Consider the following 22721-nt stretch of genomic DNA (forward strand, 5'->3'; position numbering starts at 1 on the left):
TGCCAGAATTTTTCATATAGTCTAGAAATGAATGATTGATCTGGGCCGAAATACTCTGGAACAGATGGAAATATCTGGAGATTTAACTCTGGTTTTGAGGAACTATATTTTGGAAGGTATTAGAATGGCTTCAGAAAAACACTTAATACATCTGTAGGACTTAGTTTTCATTTTTCAATATTTTGTATGAAGGGTGAGACCACCATGTTTGCATGTGCACACTGGAAGGAGTCGTTTTGGTAATTATCTTCAACATAGGAATACCACGCCACCATAAAGTAGACACAAGGACATGTGCTTGTATGGAAGCTGGGGAAGGCACAATAGATGCATATTTACAGACATACACAAAAAAACCTCCAAACCCCAAACCCGACAAAAAGGGATACAATTATGTCAAATTTTATATAAATCCTGCATGGCTAAGCTATCTTTAAAAACATCTATGCAGACCATTTACACACAAAGGAGACTGGACCACATGTCATTTCACACTGAATATTATAAAACGTGCAGCTCTAAATCACCATCTAATACAGAGAACAGTAACTGCTTTCTCTCTCCTTCTCCCAAGTTTCACATTTTTACCTCTTTTAGACTGCTGGGACTTAGGGGGAAGCCTTTTCCTCCCGATAGTGAAGAGTATTTCTTTTCTAGATTACAAAGGTTCTCCTTCTCCTGTTAGCAGATATAAGTTATATTTCAGATACAAATGTTGACAGTCACTTCTATGACAGAACACACACAGAGGACCACAAACAGTCTCAGGCTTTGTTTGTACTCTTCAGAAATAACAAAACTAGACTAAAAAATTAATGAAGTGATGAATAAATGTTTCTGGGTGATACTCAAGTAGGTCATGGAGAGACCCAGTGAAATTAATGGACCCAATTTTGTCATCTTCATTAATTTTAATAGGATTACTCAGAATAGGATTAGCTTTGACTGCAACCCAGTGTCTTAAATAATTGAAGCCATTCATTTCAATGGGTCTACTCTTGAGTATACTCACATTGGATATCAGCCTCTGTTTGGAATTGCATTGTATCTCTGTTCATTCCTTTCAACCCCCCATCATCAAATCATATCCCAGTACACAGTTATCTCGCCATGTATTTAGGGTAGCTTGACAAGCATCTTGGTTTTTGGCATGTGTTAACCAGTATTTCCTATGGCAAGCACATAAAATATGGTTGGATAACATGCACATGTGGGTTGTGTTTATGCGCCTGGAATCCTGAGTGGGCCATGTCCAAGGGCTTGTGAAATCACCTGTACAAACAGGGATGACACCCACAACAGAATGGCATCAATTCCGTTTAGTAAACATTCTGCAAAATGACAGCACAGTTTAGAGCAATTGTCAAGAAAATCTAATGATAATTGTAGTTGTACAGTAATTGCTAGATTCAGGTAGGTAGCCGTGTTGGTCTGACACAGTCGAAATAAAAAATTAAAAAAAATAGTCCAGTAGCACCTTAGAGACAAACTAAGTTAGTTCTGAGTATAAGCTTTTGTGTGCATGCACACTTCTTCAAGATACACTGAAACAGAAGTCACCAGTCCCTTATATATAGTGGGAAGGTGGGGTGGGGTTTTTCTCAGAAGGATAGTTGGAGATGGGTGATTGACTCAATGGGTATGGTAAACCTGTTGATGACTATTAACGACTGCAATTAGTCCTACAGGAAAAAGCAAGGGATAGTATGCAGATGACCAAAAATAGCTTTAGCATGTGTAATGAAACAAGAATCCAATATATCTATTCAGACCAGCTCTCACCATAGTTTTCAGTTTAGTAATAAGTTGTAATTCAGCAACTTCTCTTTCAATAATGTTGTTGTCTTTGAATCAAGGAAAAGTGCTTACCCTCTGCAACATCATTAGAAGGTTATTCTTCTCTTTCACAAAATGATCTTGTTCTCTTTGTGCCTGCTGGACAATATGATTGGCTTGTTTTTTGAGGGCAGAAATTTTTTCCTATGGCAAAGATAGCACCAAAACATAGTCAATATGAGCTTGGGAGTATAATGTACGTATGCACTACTGATCAGGAAGACACTCCCAGGAAGGAAACTAAAGACACTTCTGCACCAGTAACTCTTGGCTGTAGTTCTTGTTGTTGTGTATATTTCATACAACGACCATTTTCACAAACAATATATAGAAATGTTAACTTGCAGTGTAGATTACAACATTAGCTGGTGCGGATGTACTCAGTCAAGAAACACAAATGAAAGCACTTGAGGATGGATGCCAGCTTTAATTGCAGAATCTAAATTAATCTGAGCTGAAAACTAGTGGAAATCTTTACTTTTTCCTGAACTGGAACAACCCAAAGCAAATCAGATCACCTTGTGGTAGGGTTGCCATATTTCAAAAAGTAAAGACTGCATGAATTTCCCAGTATTCAGGCCTTAAAGGAAGCAGTTTCACAAGAATGTAAGCCTCTGTAAATGTGTTTAGGATTGCTCTGTAAACATGAACTTGTTCAGCCACATTTTGTGAATCTTCACTGTCCTATGAATAGTATTTACATTTTTCAACATGAATTGGAACATAAATCCATTACTGAATACTGAATTGGCCAGTAATTGGCCAGAACAACATCTCACGAAATGGAACCAAGCCACAAAAAAGCAATGATATTACCTACTTTATTTTTAAAGCAATTTTACCTTCCTACTGACAATGTTGCGTTGATATTCAGCCACCTCACGCAGGAGCTGCTGTGTTAAGTTCTCCTTCTCCTCATCTAACCTGCTCTCATTTTCAAGCTGCTGAAACTCCAGATCTTCAAAGTGTTTGCTTTCTACCTCCAGCAGGTCAGCATCCTTTAACAACAAAAGTCAGTATATATATATATATATTTTAAAGTTGTATATCATTAGCGAAAGTAGGCATGCGGCACCATCCCAAACAAAAATAAGGCTTAGGAAGTTCAAGTCAGTGTGCATAAGATCACACTCTAAGACCTTTAAAAAAGAAGACGAAAAACAGCTATTTATGACATTTACATTGTTTTTTGAACTGTTGACTGGATGTTAAAAAGGATCATGTATATCCTCAAATCAATTCGTGATATTGAATAGCAGATCAATCTGAGTGCCCCACCCGTGTAATGATCTTTTGGTCACAGTTCAGCACAACCAAGAGATGATCTAGAACTATGTAGATGTAAGGATAAAAAGAGTTAAGAAGCAAGGAAAGGAACATCCAGCAGGCTTGACCTCCCTTCCCTCTTACCTCATTCTCCAGGGATGCTAGTTTTGTGCCTCTTGCCATTCATCGATGACCAAGTTTAAGTTGGATGAAAAGCAGATGGATGGAAAGATAGTATGCAGCTCTCCCCCACACCCCCTTCCACCACTACAACCTCCAAAAGCTACTTTAGCATTAAAAAGCCAAGTGAAATGTATACAGAATTCCACGTAATATAAAAGTATGAACTGGGAAATTCAGGAGATGCTGTTTAAAACTCTGGTCTCCCTTAGTTCAAGAAAGCAGGTTCCATAATAAAAAGGGGAACCGAATATAAATGGAATATTGGGAAAGAAATCTTGTTTCGGTCTATGAATAGTCATCACCCAAGTGTCTCATAATGGTGAGCCAAATCCTGGATAAATAGATGAGTGTTCTTTTGCAACAATATGGCAAGCGAAGCTGTTGAAGGACAGAATTCTCTGTCTATGGCAAGGATGGGGAGGCTGTAGCGGGACCACAATTCACATCTTCTGTGAGTATTGGTCATGCTGACTGGGGGTAGATGTTGGTGTCCAACAACATCTGAAGGACCACATGTCTTCACCTCTAATCTATGGTGTTAGCAGAACTCCATAAAGAAACACTTAATATGCCAAGCAGCATGCCTTGAATATGTAGCTAATTTCCATTTAGAATTGTTTTATTCAACATGGGGGTGAAAGTGTAATGTATTACACTAAGAATGCGTCTGAACTGGAATTTCTTCTGGCATTGTATTCTAGCTTATTCTTTCTCACTGTCCCAAGAACGCTTCCATGTCTCAATATTGGGGGGAGGGGTTAATTTCCTCAAAACAAAACAAAAGAAAGCCCACTGAATGTGGGTGGGTAAACCTGTATAGTCGCCTAGCTATAATTTTGAAACAGCACCTACAGCAATGGTGATTTCCCCCCTCTTTTTTTCTTGAAATTTAATAAAGATTTTTTTTTTTTTTAAAAAAAAAACAGATTTCATTCAATAGGTAAGAAACAACTTTGAAGGAGGAAAGAATTTCATAGTGGTGGCAAAGGTAAACTTAAAAGCAACTGCAAACATAATGAGGGCTAAAATTAGATAGCTAAGTGCAGTTATTAGACTCAAGAATTTATCCAACACGCTTACAGCAAATTACCCTAAAGCTCAACTAAACATCACAAGTACACAAACACAGGCACACACAACTCTGATTTGCCAACAGCCAAAGGGTGCTAAACATTAACTGCTTGGCAACTTCTAAAGTATGTATCACAAACCAATTTTTAATCCAGCCCTTCACATTCTGTTTATTCATCACCATGCAACAATCCTGTTAGCAGTGCAGAAAACCAGTAAACCCTTGAGATGAGAGGCAGTCAGCAAGTCGTCTTTCAACACTTGTGCTTCTACAAAAAAAATAGAGGAATCCATGCTACTGACCCTGTTTAGCTGCTGTTGCAATTGTTCCCGCATGGACTCGGGGCAATTATCAAGCTGTGTCTTCTGCTCGGTATAAAGCTCCTGAAGCTTTTCTAGTTTTTCCCTCTGAGCATCAAGCTTTATTTTTTCCTGGAGTTTGAACCAGAAAAATAAAGAACAGAATTACCTTCAAACCCAAAGCAGTTGTTAGTGATTCTGATGGCACATGGAGCAGGGTTGAGTGGCGGGGATAGGATCGGTCCTAAAGGTGCAGCAGGGATGCTTAAACATGCTGGAAGGCTGTGACTAATTTTCATGTGCCACAGCATAATCTAGGTATCATATTAATAAACCTGGCAGATGCTAAAGAATGGTTAGTTGACATGTGTTAACATTTATTGATTATGTCTCAGGTGCACAAAGACAAGTTCTCCATTGCGAAACGGAGACTCTGGAGATGGATTCAGAAGACTGGATAAGAGTCACTTCAAAGCTTCCTTAAAAGTGCAGAGGGATGGTAATGCTGGCTAAAAACCATATGGTTGAAGGATATAGATGCCACATGGAAAACTGTTAAGCAATGACCACTTTGCTTGTGGCAATTTGCATCCACCCTCAAACCTTGGAAACTGAAATAAAGGTTTGCTTGGTCTGAATTATTTCATACTTCTCTCTACCATCCATAAAGTTCAGCTCCATTAAGGCTGGAATTTTGCCTCCATTAAATTTGGACCTTGGAAAGATCAGGTGCTACACATATATAATTTGTGGGTATACTCATCCCCACTGCACATTAAATTCCATTAATTAAATTTAGATTTTTCAGAACATGTTACTGGATCTAGGACATTGATTAGTAGAAACTAATCAACTTAAGAGGTGGGTTTGTAATTTGACTGCAATTGTCAGTGTCGCAATGCTTTATATATATATATATATACAAGAAATGGCATCCTTTAGTACTTTCAAGATCAATGGGACACTAGCTATTTAGAAATGGAATCAGTAGTATGTTAGTCTCCAAATGAGAGAAGGACAGAAAAGAGTGAGATTTTACAAAGCGAACTAAATAGAATACTATCCAGAATGACACAGAAGTAACAGGCAAAGGGGACAAGAATGATGGTTTTTAATAGTTTATAAGCAGTGAAAGGATGAACTGAGGCACAGCGTATCGGTTTGGAACAGGAAATTCTGTTTCAGAAATCAAACATGCTGAATGAACAGGACTGGTTCAATTCACTCTAAAGGGAATGCTATAATGACCTCCAATATAAATTTGGCCCTCAAGACATCCAGTCCCTATTTTGAAGATGAAAGGAATTCCATAGTATGCACTTTTCTTTTAATGCAGATTGAAATATGTTAAATTTGTGTCTTTCTGTGTTTCTGATAAGCATGTCATAAGACTTTTGGACTTCTCCAGAACAAAACCTTTTAGACACACAGATCTAGAAAAACATCAATCATTCCTTCTAGTTATAGGACTAGATCCTGTCCTATATCTGAAACCATATTGTCAGTAAACAACTCATGTGTGTGTTACAGTTTCACTTTTTAAAACGGAACTTTTACTGCAGAAGAACAACATATTTCAGACCACAGCATTTTGTTGGAAAAATAGTACAGTCACCAAAGTTCTGCAATTTTTCAAGGCTTTTAAACACACTACTGAAAGAATTGCAGCTATGACTCAAGTTGTCAATAAGCAAGCTGTATCTGCTTACATGTGCTCTGCCAGCTGTTTAATTCCTATACTTATGGTTCATGGAATCATAGAATTGCAGAGACGGAAAGGGACTGTGAGGATCCTCTCGTCCAACCCCTTGTAAATATGCTAGCGGTTTTATTGCTGCACCACTAGCCCAGATTGCCTCATGCAGTGCCTAAACAACGACTGGTTCAAAATTGATATACACATATATAGAAGGACATGCTCTTACCCTGAGTGCCTCCTCTGAAACAACAAAAGGCACACTGTTCCACTTGCGGTGGGCAATACAATGTGCACAGTAATCTTTCACATTAGTTCAAAATTAACCTAATTGTTCATTGTTTTGCTGCAACAACTGCTGGGCTTCATACAGCTGCAACATCAATCTTCGTAGCACATCCAGCTGGATTCCACTCTTTTCATTCACTTACTGTGTTTGTATATTAAGGGGTATATCCATCCTGTTAAACTACAGATGTCCTGGAAACTTTATAGGAGTTGGAAGCAGGGACAAACAATAGGATACTTTGTCACATGTACTTTCTGCTGCAAACAACTGCGGTTTCATGCGGGGAAAGTATTTCTTGGACTAGTAAGAACAGTTAAGATTTTCCAGTACACATAACATTGTTTTGGGTTTAGGTCCCATCTCTTCCCAACAGACCATTCTAGGTTATTCAGCCCCAGCTACCACTAGCATATGGGTGCATGTAAAAATTCATAACAAGATGAAGGAAAGTCACACACTTCAGTAGTTCTGTATGATCATGCAGGAATTACTCTCAACTAGACATCTCTTTTTTTTGCACCAAGATTTCTATAATTTAAAGAATTCTAGGTATTTCCTATCTGTATTTACTCCTTTATTTTTCAGATTAGTAGTCTAGCATTCTGCCATAACAAGCACGGAAGGCACTTCACAATTAAAAGCTGTCATCTTAATTATCCTAACACTGGGCTGCTTTAACCTTGATACCCTTTTTTCTTTACTTGTTAGACCCAACATTGACAAAGATGCTCTAGACATTCCTCTTGCATTTGCCCCACTCTGACTAAATCCCACCTGGGTGCTTTTTGTCCCAAAGGAGGAAACATGCAGGCATTCTATAGGAACCTCTATGTTTGTCCTATAGGGCAAACAACAGCTTCAGCAAAGAAAAAAAATAGATAAGTAGTGTATGACCAAAAAAGAAAGAAGGTAAATACCAGTAGCTCAACGCCTCTTCACATTATGCTTCTTCCCATGAATGTGCTATTCCTGGCACTGAAGCCAGCCCTATACAGGGTCAGGGCAGGGGGGGCGGGCGGGTTGGATCATGCCAGCTCCAGCCCCCCTCACAACCCCCAAAGTCTAGGCATTCCACACAGGGATAGGCATTCCGCACACATAGATGTGAACCACGTATTTGGTATGCTACATTTTTACACAATATTCCAATTACACAATTTTCATATGGATGTGTAGGGCCCCCCGGGTTGCTGTTCTTCCCCATGCGCCAAGGGAGACACAAGCACCATTCTCCCTATGCTCATGCTGAAATTCCGCATAAGGTTTTAATGTCCAGGCTGTCAGTGAAGAGGCTAGCAATGGTACCAGCCACAACAACTATGTTACATCTCCACAGCCAGAAGCCACTTGCTGGGAATCACAAGTGGGAAAAGGGCTGTTGTGTTTCGAAGTCCCACTGTCGGGCTTCTCATAGGCCTCTGGCTGGCAGCCACAGTGAGTACAGGCTCTTACCTTCTGAAAGTTTCACAAGTCCACATCTATACTGCTTTTGTAAGCCAACTGGAGAACTTTCCTTACTATAATAATAATAATAATAATAATTTATTATTTATACCCCGCCCATCTGGCTGGGCCTCCCCAGCCACTCTGGGCGGCTTCCATAAAACCAAAAATACAATAAAATATCACACGTTAAAAACTTCCCTGAACAGGGCTGCCTTAAGATGTCTCCTGAATGTCAGGTAGTTGTTTATCGCTTTGACATCTGCTGGAAGGGCGTTCCACAGGGCGGGCGCCACTACCGAGAAGGCCCTCTGCCTGGTTCCCTGTAGCTTTGCTTCTCGCAGTGAGGGAACCGCCAGAAGGCCCTCGGCGCTGGACCTCAGCGTCCGGGCAGACTGATGGGGGTGGAGACGCTCCTTCAGGTATACTGGACCGAGGCCATTTAGGGCTTTAAAGGTCAGCACCAACACTTTGAATTGTGCTCGGAAACGTACTGGGAGCCAATGCAGGTCTTACTGAGTGGCATTTGAACATGGTTAATAAATAAGCACACATTGTTCCCCATACTGATTTATATCAGATGTCCTGAGCAGTATAATTCCTGGCTTTGATGAAAAATCCAAAGCAAGGAAGAACTATTTCAGACTTTTACTGCAGCATCCTTACTGAGATTGCCAATGGGTTTCTAGGGATATTTTCTGCCTAGCAAATAGCTTAGCGTATTTGATAATTTTAAAAAGGAGCCAGTGAAAGTGTGAGGATACTCCTTAAGCAATCACAGTGCAAAACTGCCCCACTGAAAAAGACAACAGAGAGAATATGGCTTATTTCAAGAAAGAAGCAACCTAATTATCACTCAAAGTGACAAGATGTCCACAGTTTGCTATTCACTGCATGGGAACTGAGGCTATCTAAGACAACTCTTTTAACCACAGCAGGAATTGATATATTAAGCATTTATCACTGACAAGCGTTCTGCAAACAGTCAAGTGACCTTGACCAGTGCTATTTGCTACATGTTGGTTTGGTGCCTAGGACAACAATTACGCAAGATAGATGCATTATTTTTGATCTCCAGTAAGCTTGTATCTGAGATCATAAAGGTCCGTGGAAGCATGGCTTATATTTACAAGACCAATAACCTTATAAACTGGATTACTGCAATCCCACAGAAGCACAAAACCTAAACTGCTGAGCAGCTGAATTATCTAAACTGTCAGTGGGGACTCTTCTGGGTCCTATCCTTAAATTGCAACAGCATTCTTACCCACAAGAAAAATGCAATTCTGGAGCAAGTTTTCAAAGGCAGCCAGACAAATATACATTACAAACGCAAATCTGATTTAGCAATCAATGCAATTGATCTATTTTTATGTAATGTATAGCCACTTTTGTCAACAAACTTTTCAGTGCAAAATGGGTTCTCCAATTTATTTAACTATATTTATATACTGCTTAAATAAATAAAAATCTCTAAGCAGTTTATATAACATATTCACAAGAAAATCCCAATAAAGTAAACACATAAAACACATATAGACATAAAGGAATTATCAAAATGTAGCTAAAGTTATCAGTTTTAAAAACATACATACATAATCAAATTACATGTCTGACTAGGCTTGTCTGAACAAAAAATTTTTTAGCAGGCATCAAAAACAGTACAGTGAAGGCGCCTGTATTTACTAGATTGGTGCAACAAGTCTTGCAAGTCAACAGCTTCTCAAACCTAAGCTTTGCTATTCCATTAAAAGGACTGAGCACCACTCATGATAAAAACACTTCTACCTAGCATTCCTCTAATGCCAGCTGATGTTAAATATTAGCAGTAGTTTATAGCAGCAATAGGAGTGACTTTCCAACTCTGGTCTATCAGTAGCAGGTTGACAGCTGTGCGTCTACAATAAGGGAAAGCCAAGTGTAGGCAAACTTTTCTGTTTACTATATGCAGCTATTTCCACTACATTATGCAGATCAGTGGAATGATAAAATTGATTGGATTGGATTTCCTGCAGCTCCTGATCTAGACAGTTGTACTCCCAAAGGAAACCAGAAAATATAATAAAGATTCTTGAATATGTTGAGAAAGAAAATACAATGCAATGAAATCTGGGATAAGGGTTATGTCACAGTAGGCACTGTCCAATAGGTGCCCATGTATATTAGAGAGCTCTGCCAGTTCTGAAGCTAGAAGGTACTTCTTTATATGTTATGGCTTAAAATACCTGGAAAATGGTTTGAACAAAGACTGCAATGGGGCAGGAAAGATGAACACATGTGCCATAGGCAATGGCAGAGCTAAATACCACTCTCTGAACAGCTACTGTCTATTCCGTCTTATATATAGCCTTAAACAGTTTTTCTGCATTTCCAGAGCTTCTATTTCAAACACTCTTCTTTGCTGGGGTAACAGGGAAACTACAGAGAAAAGCTAGCATAGTTTATTGCACAGTGGTGCTAAATACAAGGCTGTTATTGAGCTCATCTTACAAGGGAAGCAGTTAATTTGGGAGGCTAACAGCTGCATGCTACGGATGGAGAAGGAAACCTGAGACTAAGTGGAAGAGCCATTTCCTTTTTCTTTTTAGCATGCAGTGTCTCAATAAAGAGAGGAATTCTTTTTCTTAAAGCCAAAGCAGCATCTCCTATGGACTCTTAAAAAAACAACAACCCAAGCACAAAATAATTTGAATCCTCTCTATTAAAATAAATATTCACTAGCGCAAACATTTCTATTGAATGTGTTTTGTGCTATTCAGCTATGAATGTGATGCATGTTGATATGTGCAAGAACTATGTTTTATAGAACAAAAAAGGGCAAGCGGAAGACATGAATAATCAGCAGAAGGCTCTATCCTTTACCTCCAAAACCTTTCACAATTTCCAGGCAGAGAAATATATAATGTTCCAACTTTGCACATCACAGTAAACTGTGGTTTGTGGCTTACCACGAGCATGTAGTATACTAGTGCACACTATCCAAATTCCTGCCACTTTGCTCCTCTTCTGGGATGAAGAGCAAGCCATTAAGCTTGGCTTATCACTATGCACAAACTCAGAATTATGCTTTATTTTTTCCTAGTAAACCATGATCACGAAGCCAAAGTTTGTTCTTGGCTTCCTGAGTGTCTGTATTCTTGGCTTGTTGCTCCTGATCATGCAAGCTAAGGTGCAAAACTGATGCAATGAGGCAGACTAGCATACCGCTTCTGCATGGTAAGCTATGATCTGGGCTGACGTCCAGTTTCATGATTATCACATGGAACAAGCAACAAAATGATTCATATCCCCCAACCTGTCAAATTAGATCTCGACAGGATGCTAGCACTTTTGCAATATTTTTGTTTAAAGAAGGGGTGAATCTCCACACCACTTTAATACATTTGTCCAGCATTCAACCAGAGAACAATAATTTCCTTTATCTTCTCTTTATGTTATGCAGGGGTTTGTTTTGTTGTTACTGACAACTACATCTGCAGTCCTTTGCACAAATTAGGCATTTTGTTACTAGCAGGAAAAGACTCAGATTTAATGGGACACACCAGGCAGCTATAAACAAGTAACACGGGAAGTTGTAAATGAGACAGTTACAAAACACTGAACAGCAGTTTGTGATGCTAGTAAAGAATCAGAATTTTTCTCTGGCACTTAGGAAGTCCTAGAATGCATGCACATGCGCAGTTTTGAGGATCTTGTGGAGCAGCCAATCCCATACTGACTACATACCCTTTGATGCCGGAAAGGAACCCACAAGCTTAGCCAAGAATCCAGCTGGGAACTGGCCCAGATCAAACTCCTGTTTCTTAGTGCTGCCGCCACCATCCTCCATTTCCTTCCCTTAGTCATGAGAGGTCTTTTTCCACCCAGGTGAACATGCATGATAGAGATTGCAGCTCACTGTTTTCCTTTCCACTAGATCTTTGCTATTAGGAAGAGCTGGGAGATCCTGACCAGGAGATAAGCAGCAACAGAGAAATGGAAGCGGCAGAGGTCCAGCGGCAGGGGGAAGTTAAGAGCCACATCCCATCCTGGATACCCTTCCCTTCCTCTCTGACAGCTGTGACCGTGTCAAATATCACCGTCAAGAGTCGCTGCTTGGATTCCCAGCTGTAGCTGGAAGCGGTGAATCCTATCTGTTCCCTACACATGCACAAACAAGGCAAGGAACTTCTTTCCTACAGAGGAAATTCCACTGAGTACACCTGTTTTCACCAGTCTCATCTTATATCAAAGCCATTTTCCCACTGGGAAGATAATTCCATATAAGCTACACTATGGGAAAGGGGCATTTTATACATGTCTAAGAAATACAACCTGTATAATTGCATAGAGCCTAAATATAATTTTAAGAAAGTTCTGGAAATATGAAAGTCAGTTCTGAACTGCAAAAAAAATGTCACCCCAAATAAGCTATAACTGAGATGGCTGGGCTAAGTAATGCATTTTGTCTCCTGCCTTAGGGCTGGACCACGTGAAGTTCAGGTCTAATGTTTTACATTCCCATTAGCAATATGATTCTATAAACTGATATTAAATTTATAACAGAAGCACTCAATAAGCTTACTACCCATTGGCATTGTCAGATGGTTGGCCAAGACTTTATAAACCATGGCTTATAAAGCCAGGATGAGCACCATAGACATATGCTCCTCCCTCACCCCTCCTTTCAACATCAAGATACAGTGGTACCTCGAGTTACAAATGCCTCGGGTTACAGGCGTTTCAGGTTACAAAATCCGCTAATCTGAAACAGTTACCTCGAATTGAGAACTTTGCCCCAGGATGAGAATGGAAATCGTGTGCCCCATTAGCGAAAGCACACCTCTAGTTAAGAACAGTTTCAGGTTAAGAATGGACCTCCAGAACAAATTAAGTTCGTAACTAGAGGTACCACTGTTCTGGCTTACATTAGGCCAGATTTCCCTGTGCGTTTGAAATGGGAAACTGACCTTAATTAAGGATGACAAACCAGAAGAATAAGCTTAGATTAGGCCCCATGTGAAGTCCTCCAAGATCCTCCATCTGGCCTTCAAGATTCCTCCCAGGCCACACCTTTCACAAACACTGCTCGGCACCCTTCCTAGAGTGCTTCGGCCTAGCTGGGATGTGTTCTTGATCTGAGATTACTGCATCTTCTTTGTCAGGATGCAGAGACGCATCTCTCTGTGTAGAAACTTCCAACTTTTGCATGGCTAGAACGTGCAAAAGTAAGATTCGCATCTATTGCTCTGGCCCCTTCCCACCACTAGCATGTGGGAACTCTGCCCCATGAGGGAATACAGTCCACAGCCTGGAAAAGGTTCCCCACACATAGGATAAAATATTAAAAAATTATCCATAATGTGAAGATTTAAACACTCAGGGTCATCCAAAGAAAGAGATTAACGACAGATTCTAGGCAGATAGAGCAAAGTGCATATAGCCTCACCGCCCAACATAACTTATGGAACTCATTGCCACAGGATGTGATGATGGCTACTAGTTTAGAGAAAATCATGGAAGAGGATATGCCTGTCTATATGGCTGTGAGGCACCTCCATGTTCAGGGAAGGTATGTTGCTTCCATGCCTTGGATGTGGGCTTGCCAGAAGCATCCTAGAGGCATTGTGTTGGCTCTATGGACCTTTGGCTTAATGCAGTGAAGCACTTCTTTTGCACTAATTGTGTGTCCTACGAACATTTATCCAAGCTCCACTGATCTTTTATTCCACATTAGCAAATAATACACAGCCTAAATTCAGCGGTAGTCTCATAATGGTGGCATTTTTTTGCTGACGTTGAATTTAGTCTTCCTGCAAATTAAGAAATCAAGTAAACTAGCTTCAATTTTATTCAAAACATTTTAACTTAATATAACCTACTCGGGTGGTTGTGAATGTGCAGTTTCCTTTTCAATTGCTGCAGAACAATGGGATGTGCTTTGCAGTAAATTACTGTGAAAGCATAAGTGGTTCAATATTCTGCAGCGTGTTGTATGGTGTCTATGGTCTTTGAAGTAGATGAATAAGATTACAAGTAATATGAAAATTCTCCCTTTAGTCTATTTTAAGCAAGCAGATGGAAAGCTGATTATGTTTTCATTCATGATATCTCTTAAGAATTTCACAAGCTTCTAAAGCAGGTGTCCTTAAACGGTCAGATGACTTTGCGTAAGACTTCCTGTCAAACAGGTGCCTAGATCAGCAATTAATTCCAGTCTTAACTCTTTCCATAAACATCAAGCTATCACCACCGCAAAACAGACCTGCCATCATTTGTGCTATATATTTTTATGAATGAAATGGTTTTGTCTTTCACAAGTTGTACACAGATATCATTTCACTATTCACAAATCTCCATTCACTGGTGGAAGAGATCAGAACAGCTGTTCAGAAGTGAACAGCAATACCAGAAAACGGAATATGAGTGGGGAAATGATACCACATGGGCTTTAAGGCTGAAGGAAGATACTGAAGGAGTCAAAATGATACATGGGAAGGATGCAGGTGTGAACTACAGCTGCTCCTTACAACTACCGTATTTACTCGAGTGTAAGGCGCACCTTTTTTGGCCAAATTATGTCACGAAAATTAGGGTGTGCATTAGGTTTCATGGCACATTAGATTCAATCGCAAGCTTGAAAAGCACCGCTGATGCAGCAAATACTTTGGGGGTTCATAGGTTTTGAAAACTTAGGTGCGCATTAGATTCGATGGCGCATGAGATTCACGTCAATACGGTATCATCAAACCATTTGTAAACCACTAGAAACTAGAAGCTACAAAACCATTTATTCCAATGGTTCTTTCAGGAACAGCGTGTTAAAAAACAGAACTCACAGAGCAATCCTAACTAGTGCATCTCCTACATACATTAAGCTGCAATCTAAATATGTTGTTGTTGTTGTTGTTTAGTCGTTTAGTTGTGTCCGACTCTTCGTGATCCCATGGACCAGAGCACGCCAGGCACTCCTGTCTTCCACTGGTCAAACTCTATATACTATAATATAATACAATAATATATATAATAATGTATATAATAAAATTATATTATTATTTTTATAACTGCCAACGGTTGTGAAGGCAGTGTAAATCTTCTCTCTGTTGGGTGAATTTTAGTTACAGGCATCCTAATTTGGCCCATGAAACTGTCTTTCCACAACCATACACACTGAATCTCATAGAACATCAGGGCAGATGTGGGACGGCTAAAGCTGCAGCTGCAAATGAACAAGCAGGAGCCTCGCAATGCGCTCCATATTGTTTCTCTGCAAGCAGAGCTTGCATTCAGCAGCTTTTAAATTTGATGCCAAATGCATGCTTCATTGAGGCAAGTTCCATACAAGAGTTCCCAATGGGAGGACCGATGTAGGAGGACTGCTGAAAGGGTAAAGCATTTATATATACATATGCACATCACTTCTCACATTCCTAAAAGCTATGGCCATGGGGTATTTTTTTTTTACTGGCACACAACTTTGGACCTAATTTAGTGATTATGTGGATTCTCATTTTTACATAATCTTGAATTTCTGGAATGTGATAACATTTCATTAAAATGTTACAGTATTTGCACGTTGGCTTCCATGTTACACATAAAATGATTTAATGTAATGTTCAATGCTCTTTTGCAATTTAGATTTTTGTTTCCTTTTGTCCCCTCAGTATTCTGTAGCAGGTTATCAAAACATTATGTTTAGGAGAGCAAATTACAGGCGTGCAAAATTTAATGTACTTAAGCTAAAAATATGTAGCCATGAGAGGTAAATAAAATTCTCAAGATTTTCACTACTATGAAGGAAACCCATTGCAGATGACATTATTAAAATTGCTGAACATGCACAATAAGAAAAAGACTGTAGACACCACATTAAAGTGCAGAATCCCCCCTGTTATGCCTTACTCGTGTCTACTCAGAAGAAAATCTGAGTTTAATTTGACTTACTCCCAGGAAACTGCAAATGATTGCAGCCTTAGTTCTCATTCTTCATAATTCAACATGTTGTGTGTTTTCTTAATAACTGTGTTTCTTCAATAAGTAACTAATTATAGCATCAATGCCCAACAAAACCCACACCAAGTTCAAGTTATCTTTCTTTTTTAATTTCCACAGTGGCTTCTAAATTAGTTCACATAATTTTTTATTTCATCTTAAAACAATGCACCATGACACACTATTTTCTTTTGAAAATACCAGTTACTGAAATTCCAATTCTGCACAAAAAATATAATTAAAACAGGGATACCATAACTTTATTTACCTTGGTCTTTTCACCAATGGCATTTCTCTCCAGCTCAGCTATCTTCCTGTTTAAATGATCCAGTATTTCCTTCTCCTTGAGAAGTTCAGCTGTTTCAGATTTCTGCTCCCCATCCAATAGGGCACATTCCATATCCATCTAAGAACACGAAAAAATTTCTCAGCCTCAAGCCAGCTCACAAAGAAATACTGACACACACTTTTTGAAGGCCTATTCATGCATGCTGCATATTTTAAAACACACTGTGATGCAAAGCCACATTAACTTCTCTTGAGATAGTTTAAGACATGTACAAAAACAGCATGCTATTGAAAACGGAATCCAAAGTTGGCAATTTTTCAAGAACTTTCTAGTGCTTCTGCTTCTGTCTGCTTGTAGTATTTTCACTTCCTCATGGCACAGTTGTTATGTTGATCCCTTTTGCAACAGCTGCTCCCCCTTTACTAAGGTTATTCACTAGGAACTGAGTCATTTGCAGGTTGTTTTTGGCAATGTGAGATCCCAAGTAAAGCAGAATTCAGAAGGGATTTATAATTTAACGGTGCCGTTCATTTCCTTACGCTTTGGCTATGGCAGATACCTCTGCAGTACTCCCAAGTAATACTTCGCAGTTCATATTTGCAATTTTGTAGCATTCATTACTTACACGACTGCAATCCTAAACACACTTACTAGAGGGTAAGCCCCCTTGAATATAGTGCGGTTTATAGATTAGACACCAAGATCCAAGCTGTTGTCCCAATGAGGATCACCAACCCCCACTCCAAGCTGCTATAGCACCCTTCACTTGGATGTGCTATTGTGCTATCATTCGCATAGGACTAAAAATAAATGCTAACACCCAATGTGCTGGTGCTAAGGAGTGTGGCCAGCAGGTATATCAGTATCATGAGTACAGCTACTGTAAAAGGCACATTCTTGCTGTGCCTTCCATAGCTGTCAACTTTTCCCTTTTCTTGCAAGGAATCCTATTCAGAATAAGGGAATTTCCCTTAAAAAAAGGGGAAAGTTGACAGCTATGGTGCCTTCATGTGTTCACAAAATACATGTGGTGGCATGATGACCATTGTACCACGGGCAAGGTACCCTTTTGGCCCAGCTGAACAGATGGTTATCTCCCCACCAAGCCATAGGCCAACTTTGACAGGTGGGCAGAGCCACCTGTCAATCTTCAGCTGATAGGCAGGTAAGCATGGCTTGGGGGGAAATGGGGGGGGGGCAATTTGGACCCACCAGAAGACCAGGTTTGATCCATGGGCTAGTGGCTCTCCAGCCTTGTTTTATATCAACCAACATTTCAGTAATCAGATGAATGTGTTTTATGTACACCTGCAGCTTCTTGCAGCAAGATAGAGGCTCAAATCTAATCAGATAAAAACAAAGAGAATACTTTTTATACCTCCCTAGAGGACTCATCCATCTGATCATTTAAATCTTTGACCTTCTGTTCAAGTTCTTCCAAGTTATTCAGTATTATAATGCGCTGTTCTTCCATCTGATTAAGCTCCAGTGATCTTTGTTCATCACTTATGCACTCTGGTGTCTGAAAGAACAACAAGGAAGTGTTGTTACTTTTTAAAAATACAAGTTCCCAAAATGTATGTTTTCTGATTGCTCCACCCCCACCCCAACAACTGCTCTTAGTATTACCTAAAAATACCAGGCCCAAAACGTTGCTTAAGCCAGCAGATTTTTAAGAACAGCAACAGCAGAATCGCACTATATAAACCAGATTTCCCACCTCCTTTGTTAATACTGTTTTCTCATATTCCTCAAAGGTGCTGTTTCAAAACTCCTACCCGTTTACCTATTGGACAATATGGGAAGATACAAAAACTAGTGTCAAGGCTATTTTCTGAGCAACTATTTTCTGCATCCTGTGATTTTTTTCCTGGGGGGGATGCAGGGGTACACATACTCCTAAACTCCTGTGAATCTTTGTACTTTTGTCCAGTTACTGTATTTATTTCCCCCGATTTGAACTACAAAATGGTGATTTTCTTGAGTCAAAATGAGAGTACCCCTAAACATTATTTTTTTTATAGAAAGAAAAGCACTGCCTGCATCAAACTGCTTTAAACCCTAGCACAGGCAGAGACTGATAGCACAACAATCTCTTCATGTTTATTCACACATTGCCTGTGCTTAGGACTGCATCCCTGGTGTCCTGACTATGGCTTTTGTGTTCCAAGGGCGGCTGGTTAGTCTTCAGAGGGCCAATTAGTTGCATAAGGTCACAAGAGTATTTCTCAGTATCAGAACTACACCCAGGACTCAGTTCCTATTCTCTGTCCTTTGCCTTAAATTACTAAACCATATGCCCTTCTCTCAGACGTCTGTTAAGCGATACAGTTTTGGAGCTACAACTCTGGCATTTTAGAACAAATAATGAATTGCATTCAAGTGATTACTGCTATTGCTATTAACATAATATAACAGTTTTTTTAATGAACTGTAGTCCTTACTAGCACTAGTAATCCTAACAGGAAAGCCCTCTTTTCACAAGAATCCCTGCTCAGCTATTTCTAACACTGCAGCTTGGGTTTCACCTTACTAGCAGAGAATTAACAACACTGCTCCTCACTTATAGGAGGCAAAGTATAATCATAAGGAAGAGATGCAAGACCACAATCCTGTAAAGACAAAAGGGGGGCATTATAAACAAGCAGAGGGGGTGCATGAAGAAGGGACTAGATGATTATTGCAAGGTGTGGGTCAGTTCATATAGCAGTATAGTGAGCAGTATAGACCATCCCCCCAGGAACAGCACTATGTGCTTTGAGAGGGAAAGAAGTATAAAGGTGACATGGAACAATTCCATACATCTCTCTCTCTCCTTATGATATGAAGAATGTACCAAAAGGGAGAAACTAACAGGACCGTCCCTCATCCTCAGCCTAACCCAGTTGGTCACTGCTGCAACAATAATACATTTTTTCTTATATGATTCCCTGTTCACCAACAATACACAGCAGCATCTGCCTCCTGGGAGCTCTGTGCAGAGTGTTTTAGCTTCTGAAAAATTATTATGCTGATCCCATGAGAGCACAACACTTCTACTAAGACCTGAAGATTCAGGGTTCAATTTTTCTAAAAAGTCAATTCCGATCTCTTCGGGGTGTCGAAAAAACTCCAGCCTGGATTCCCCTCTCTTTCTGCCCTCCCAAAACCATTAGCAGTCTGCTAATCATAGCTCAGTGGGATGTGCAGTGCTTGTGTTGACAGTTCCAGGCACCATGCCATTCTCTAGTACAGGATACTATAAGGTTTAAAGGGCTCGAGGATGCGAATTCACTTTTCTCATCCTAGTTTTCCTTTACCGGCTGACATATAACATTCTGTGTTTCCTGGAGGCAACTGAGCACGCCCGGACATCATGAATCCTCTCTTTCAAATAGCATCACACTACACTTGTGGACAAACAGTTTAACGAAGACCACTTTGAGAGAGACAAAAGTACTTATTGCCCCCCTTTTTATTTTCTCTCTCTCTAGAAAAAAGTAACGTCCAGAGGCACAAGAAAGGTCTAACTGACAGCTACTTGTTGTTTCATTTGGACATATGTCAGCATTGAAAAGAAAAGAAGTCACCAGCTTTAATTTTTGAATACTGATCTGGTTGCGTATTTTGCAATGGCTTCACTTCCCATCTGTTGCTCTGAATGGTGCCAAGGGGACTGTGCAATTCCTGGATGCCGCCACAGTGTGGCAGCCTTGAATGTAGCCTGCACTACTATATGAACTGGGCTTTCTTTCTTTGGTTGTCCAACAGTGATGGCAGCTGAAAATCAAGTAGACCCACCCACCCCCCTTGGCAGTGGCAGTCAGTCACTAACAAACAGCATTGGGACCTGTCCGTGAAGAGGAGGTTGGTGCTGTTCAGAAAAGAAGTTACAAGGTGTTAGTTTGCACTTATCTGAATTGTGGCCTCAAAACTGGCATCTCTAAGCTAAACATATATATAAACGCAGGTTTGCGATTGAAACTTGTGGATTTTAACTATTTCTCATGGTAACTGATCTAACACAGAACGGGATCCCCAGCCAGTTTGTCTTATAAAGTATTTGCCATTACCTTGGACATGATGCTCAGGTAGGACGATTCATTGGCACTCTTCAAGAAGGGAGAAGAAGGTAAGGGTGATGTTGTCCTGTTGTCACCTAAATGTTTATTTGTTCTCATCCCTCGGGAGGTAAGGAATCCCATAGCATTTTGACCTAGATCACTGAACTCAGAGAATTCGGAATCTCCAGTTGGCATCTGCAAGTGATTTCTGAATCTCGTTTCGGGAGTCATCTGAGAATCGTCAAAGACAGAATCTTCTTCAGATACCTGAAGCTTTTCAAGTTCTTTATTGATTTTCTGAACATCGGCTACAGTTGTGACAGTGGCAGGATCACTGTCTGGCTTGGAATATTCTGCACACAGGTTAAGAATGGTCTCCAGCCGCTGACGCTCCTAATATTTGAAAGAAGCAATGAAAACCATTAAAGGTGAGGGCTAGGATACATGCAGAAATTAATATTAGCATCAAACTGAATGAAAAGGGTACTTAAAAACTGGCACATTGATCCTGAATCCTATATCCTGGAATGTAGGCATCATGGATTTCAATCTAACATTCTTCTAATTAGCAAGCAATTCGTACATACTTTATAAATTTAAGCAAGCAACATGCAAAGGTCATGCAAGGCATAAACTTTTAGTAAATTATGATCACTCACAGAAAACAATGGACTTCAGAAGGGCAAATCTTCTAAATAAACATTTGTGGTAATGCAAACGTTAGGGTCTAAGCAGACTATGAAGGATTACGACTACATCAACATCAGTGATTGCTGAATCTCCTCTTGAGAAACGCTGCAAACCACACTTCATGCTTGCATTTCAACATATGAGTACTCTGTACTTGTGCAGTTCATGTGACTGCAAGGCTGAGGGTTTGGCCAAATTACACCACCATAGGCTTGAGAAAGCTGTCACCAACACATAGCTTTACATACCTCCAGGTACAGTATAAAGTCAGTTTTAAAGGATGGTTCTTCAGGATGCAAGTTAAACATGTTACAGTAGCCTTAACCTTGCATTCAAAAGCACTGTACATGACAACTAGGGCAACTAGAGTCTCAGCTGCCAGCTACCTAATTTTCAGTGTTAAGAAGTGCTCCTTTAACCTTAATCTTAACCGAGTACTCAACTTCAATCTGTCTGCAAACTGAACATAAGAATAGACACAAAAAATAAGATCCAGTCCAAGAATATGATTGTAAGGCCTGCTGAGTCCAAGGGAGCTTACTCCCAAGTAAATGTGCACAGGATTGCAATGTTACAGCACAATCTGATGCATGTCTATATAGGAACGAGTCTCGTGGAATTTATTCCAGGATAAGTGTGTCTGCACCCTCTGGGTGATTTGCAAGCGGGTGGTATACAGATAGTTTTAAAAATAAATAAAAATGCTTAACAATGTTATAGAAAGGACTCATTCCTCCCCCCCTTTTTTAAAAAAATCTTGGGGGAAAGGCAAGTGGAGTTTGTGAAATCAAGATTTTCTGCATATCCATGAAAAACATGCAAGTATATGAAAAAAGAGCCCGATGCTATCCCGAAAAAGATAAGATTATGAGAAAATTCTGCACTCAAATGCATTCTTGAATGATATTGTATAGCATAGCTAGTCAAATGCATTCTAGAATTATCTTGTAACCTGACTTCCCCTCTTCTCCCCTTTCAAGACAGTAAACTGAAAAGACAAAATGACAACAAAATCCTTGCACCTCAAAACTCCTTTGTTCCCTCCATGCATTTTCTCCACAAGCCTCCAGCTCCCTCTTCATTTGCTTAGCCCGTATTTTCTCTCTTCCTCTTAAACCCGTATTCTTTGAGTAGCCAACCCATTTCTGAAAGCATCGTCTAACTGCTGGCCAGGAACATTTATCCATCCCTTGATGCTGCAACAGGCTACTGTGCTGGCACTTTTGCTACACCTTCACGGCAACGGTTGGGATAAACAAAACTCCACCCCCACAGAGAGCGACAGGATGTGTCTGTACTGGCGTCTCTCCTCACCCACTCTTTGGAAGACAGGACATATCAAATGGAAGCCTGCGTGGCTGCCGTTCACCTTAGCCTTTCTCAAATGCAACGGGCTGAGTTTTGCTCTCAATCCAGAACTGACAACACAGTCTAGAATGCACCAAACTTTAGGGTAAACGGGTGTTTTTTATATTTAAAAAATGCAGAAAAAAATCTTGAGGATATCACCGTTTTAAGAACTGATTCTCAACCACTGAGAATGCAGAGAAAAGCTTCTTTCTGAATGCAACTGCTGATACTTCAAACATACAACTCAAGATGTGGATTTTAAATCTGGAAAAGCTGAAAACAGGTAGGTTCAGC

At 40.0% G+C, this 22721-nt stretch overlaps 2 protein-coding genes across 12 annotated transcripts in view; one reads left to right on the forward strand and one right to left on the reverse strand.

The window, feature by feature from the left end:
- LOC308589698 (uncharacterized protein) overlaps positions 1 to 22721 on the forward strand; it is a 474186-nt gene that overhangs the window by 168335 nt on the left and 283130 nt on the right. The gene's annotated exons all lie outside the window — the stretch shown is intronic.
- The window catches only part of PHLDB2 (pleckstrin homology like domain family B member 2), a 76020-nt gene that overhangs the window by 19937 nt on the left and 33362 nt on the right, over positions 1 to 22721 (reverse strand). For 7 of the 10 annotated variants that reach the window (XM_081198914.1, XM_081198920.1, XM_081198919.1 and 4 more), the window contains 7 exons: positions 20397 to 20780; positions 17723 to 17866; positions 16324 to 16461; positions 4660 to 4788; positions 2679 to 2834; positions 1870 to 1980; positions 589 to 678 (listed from right to left, as the gene is read on the reverse strand). In XM_081198914.1, the coding sequence (XP_081055040.1) occupies positions 589 to 678; positions 1870 to 1980; positions 2679 to 2834; positions 4660 to 4788; positions 16324 to 16461; positions 17723 to 17866; positions 20397 to 20780 (1152 nt within the window). The remainder of the gene's footprint in view (positions 1 to 588; positions 679 to 1869; positions 1981 to 2678; positions 2835 to 4659; positions 4789 to 16323; positions 16462 to 17722; positions 17867 to 20396; positions 20781 to 22721) is intronic. The other 3 variants (XM_081198921.1, XM_081198917.1, XM_081198913.1) reach the window with 2 other exon arrangements.

This window comes from Podarcis bocagei (assembly GCF_964188305.1).
Source record: "Podarcis bocagei genome assembly, chromosome: 6".
NCBI classification, from domain to species: Eukaryota; Metazoa; Chordata; class Lepidosauria; order Squamata; family Lacertidae; genus Podarcis; species Podarcis bocagei.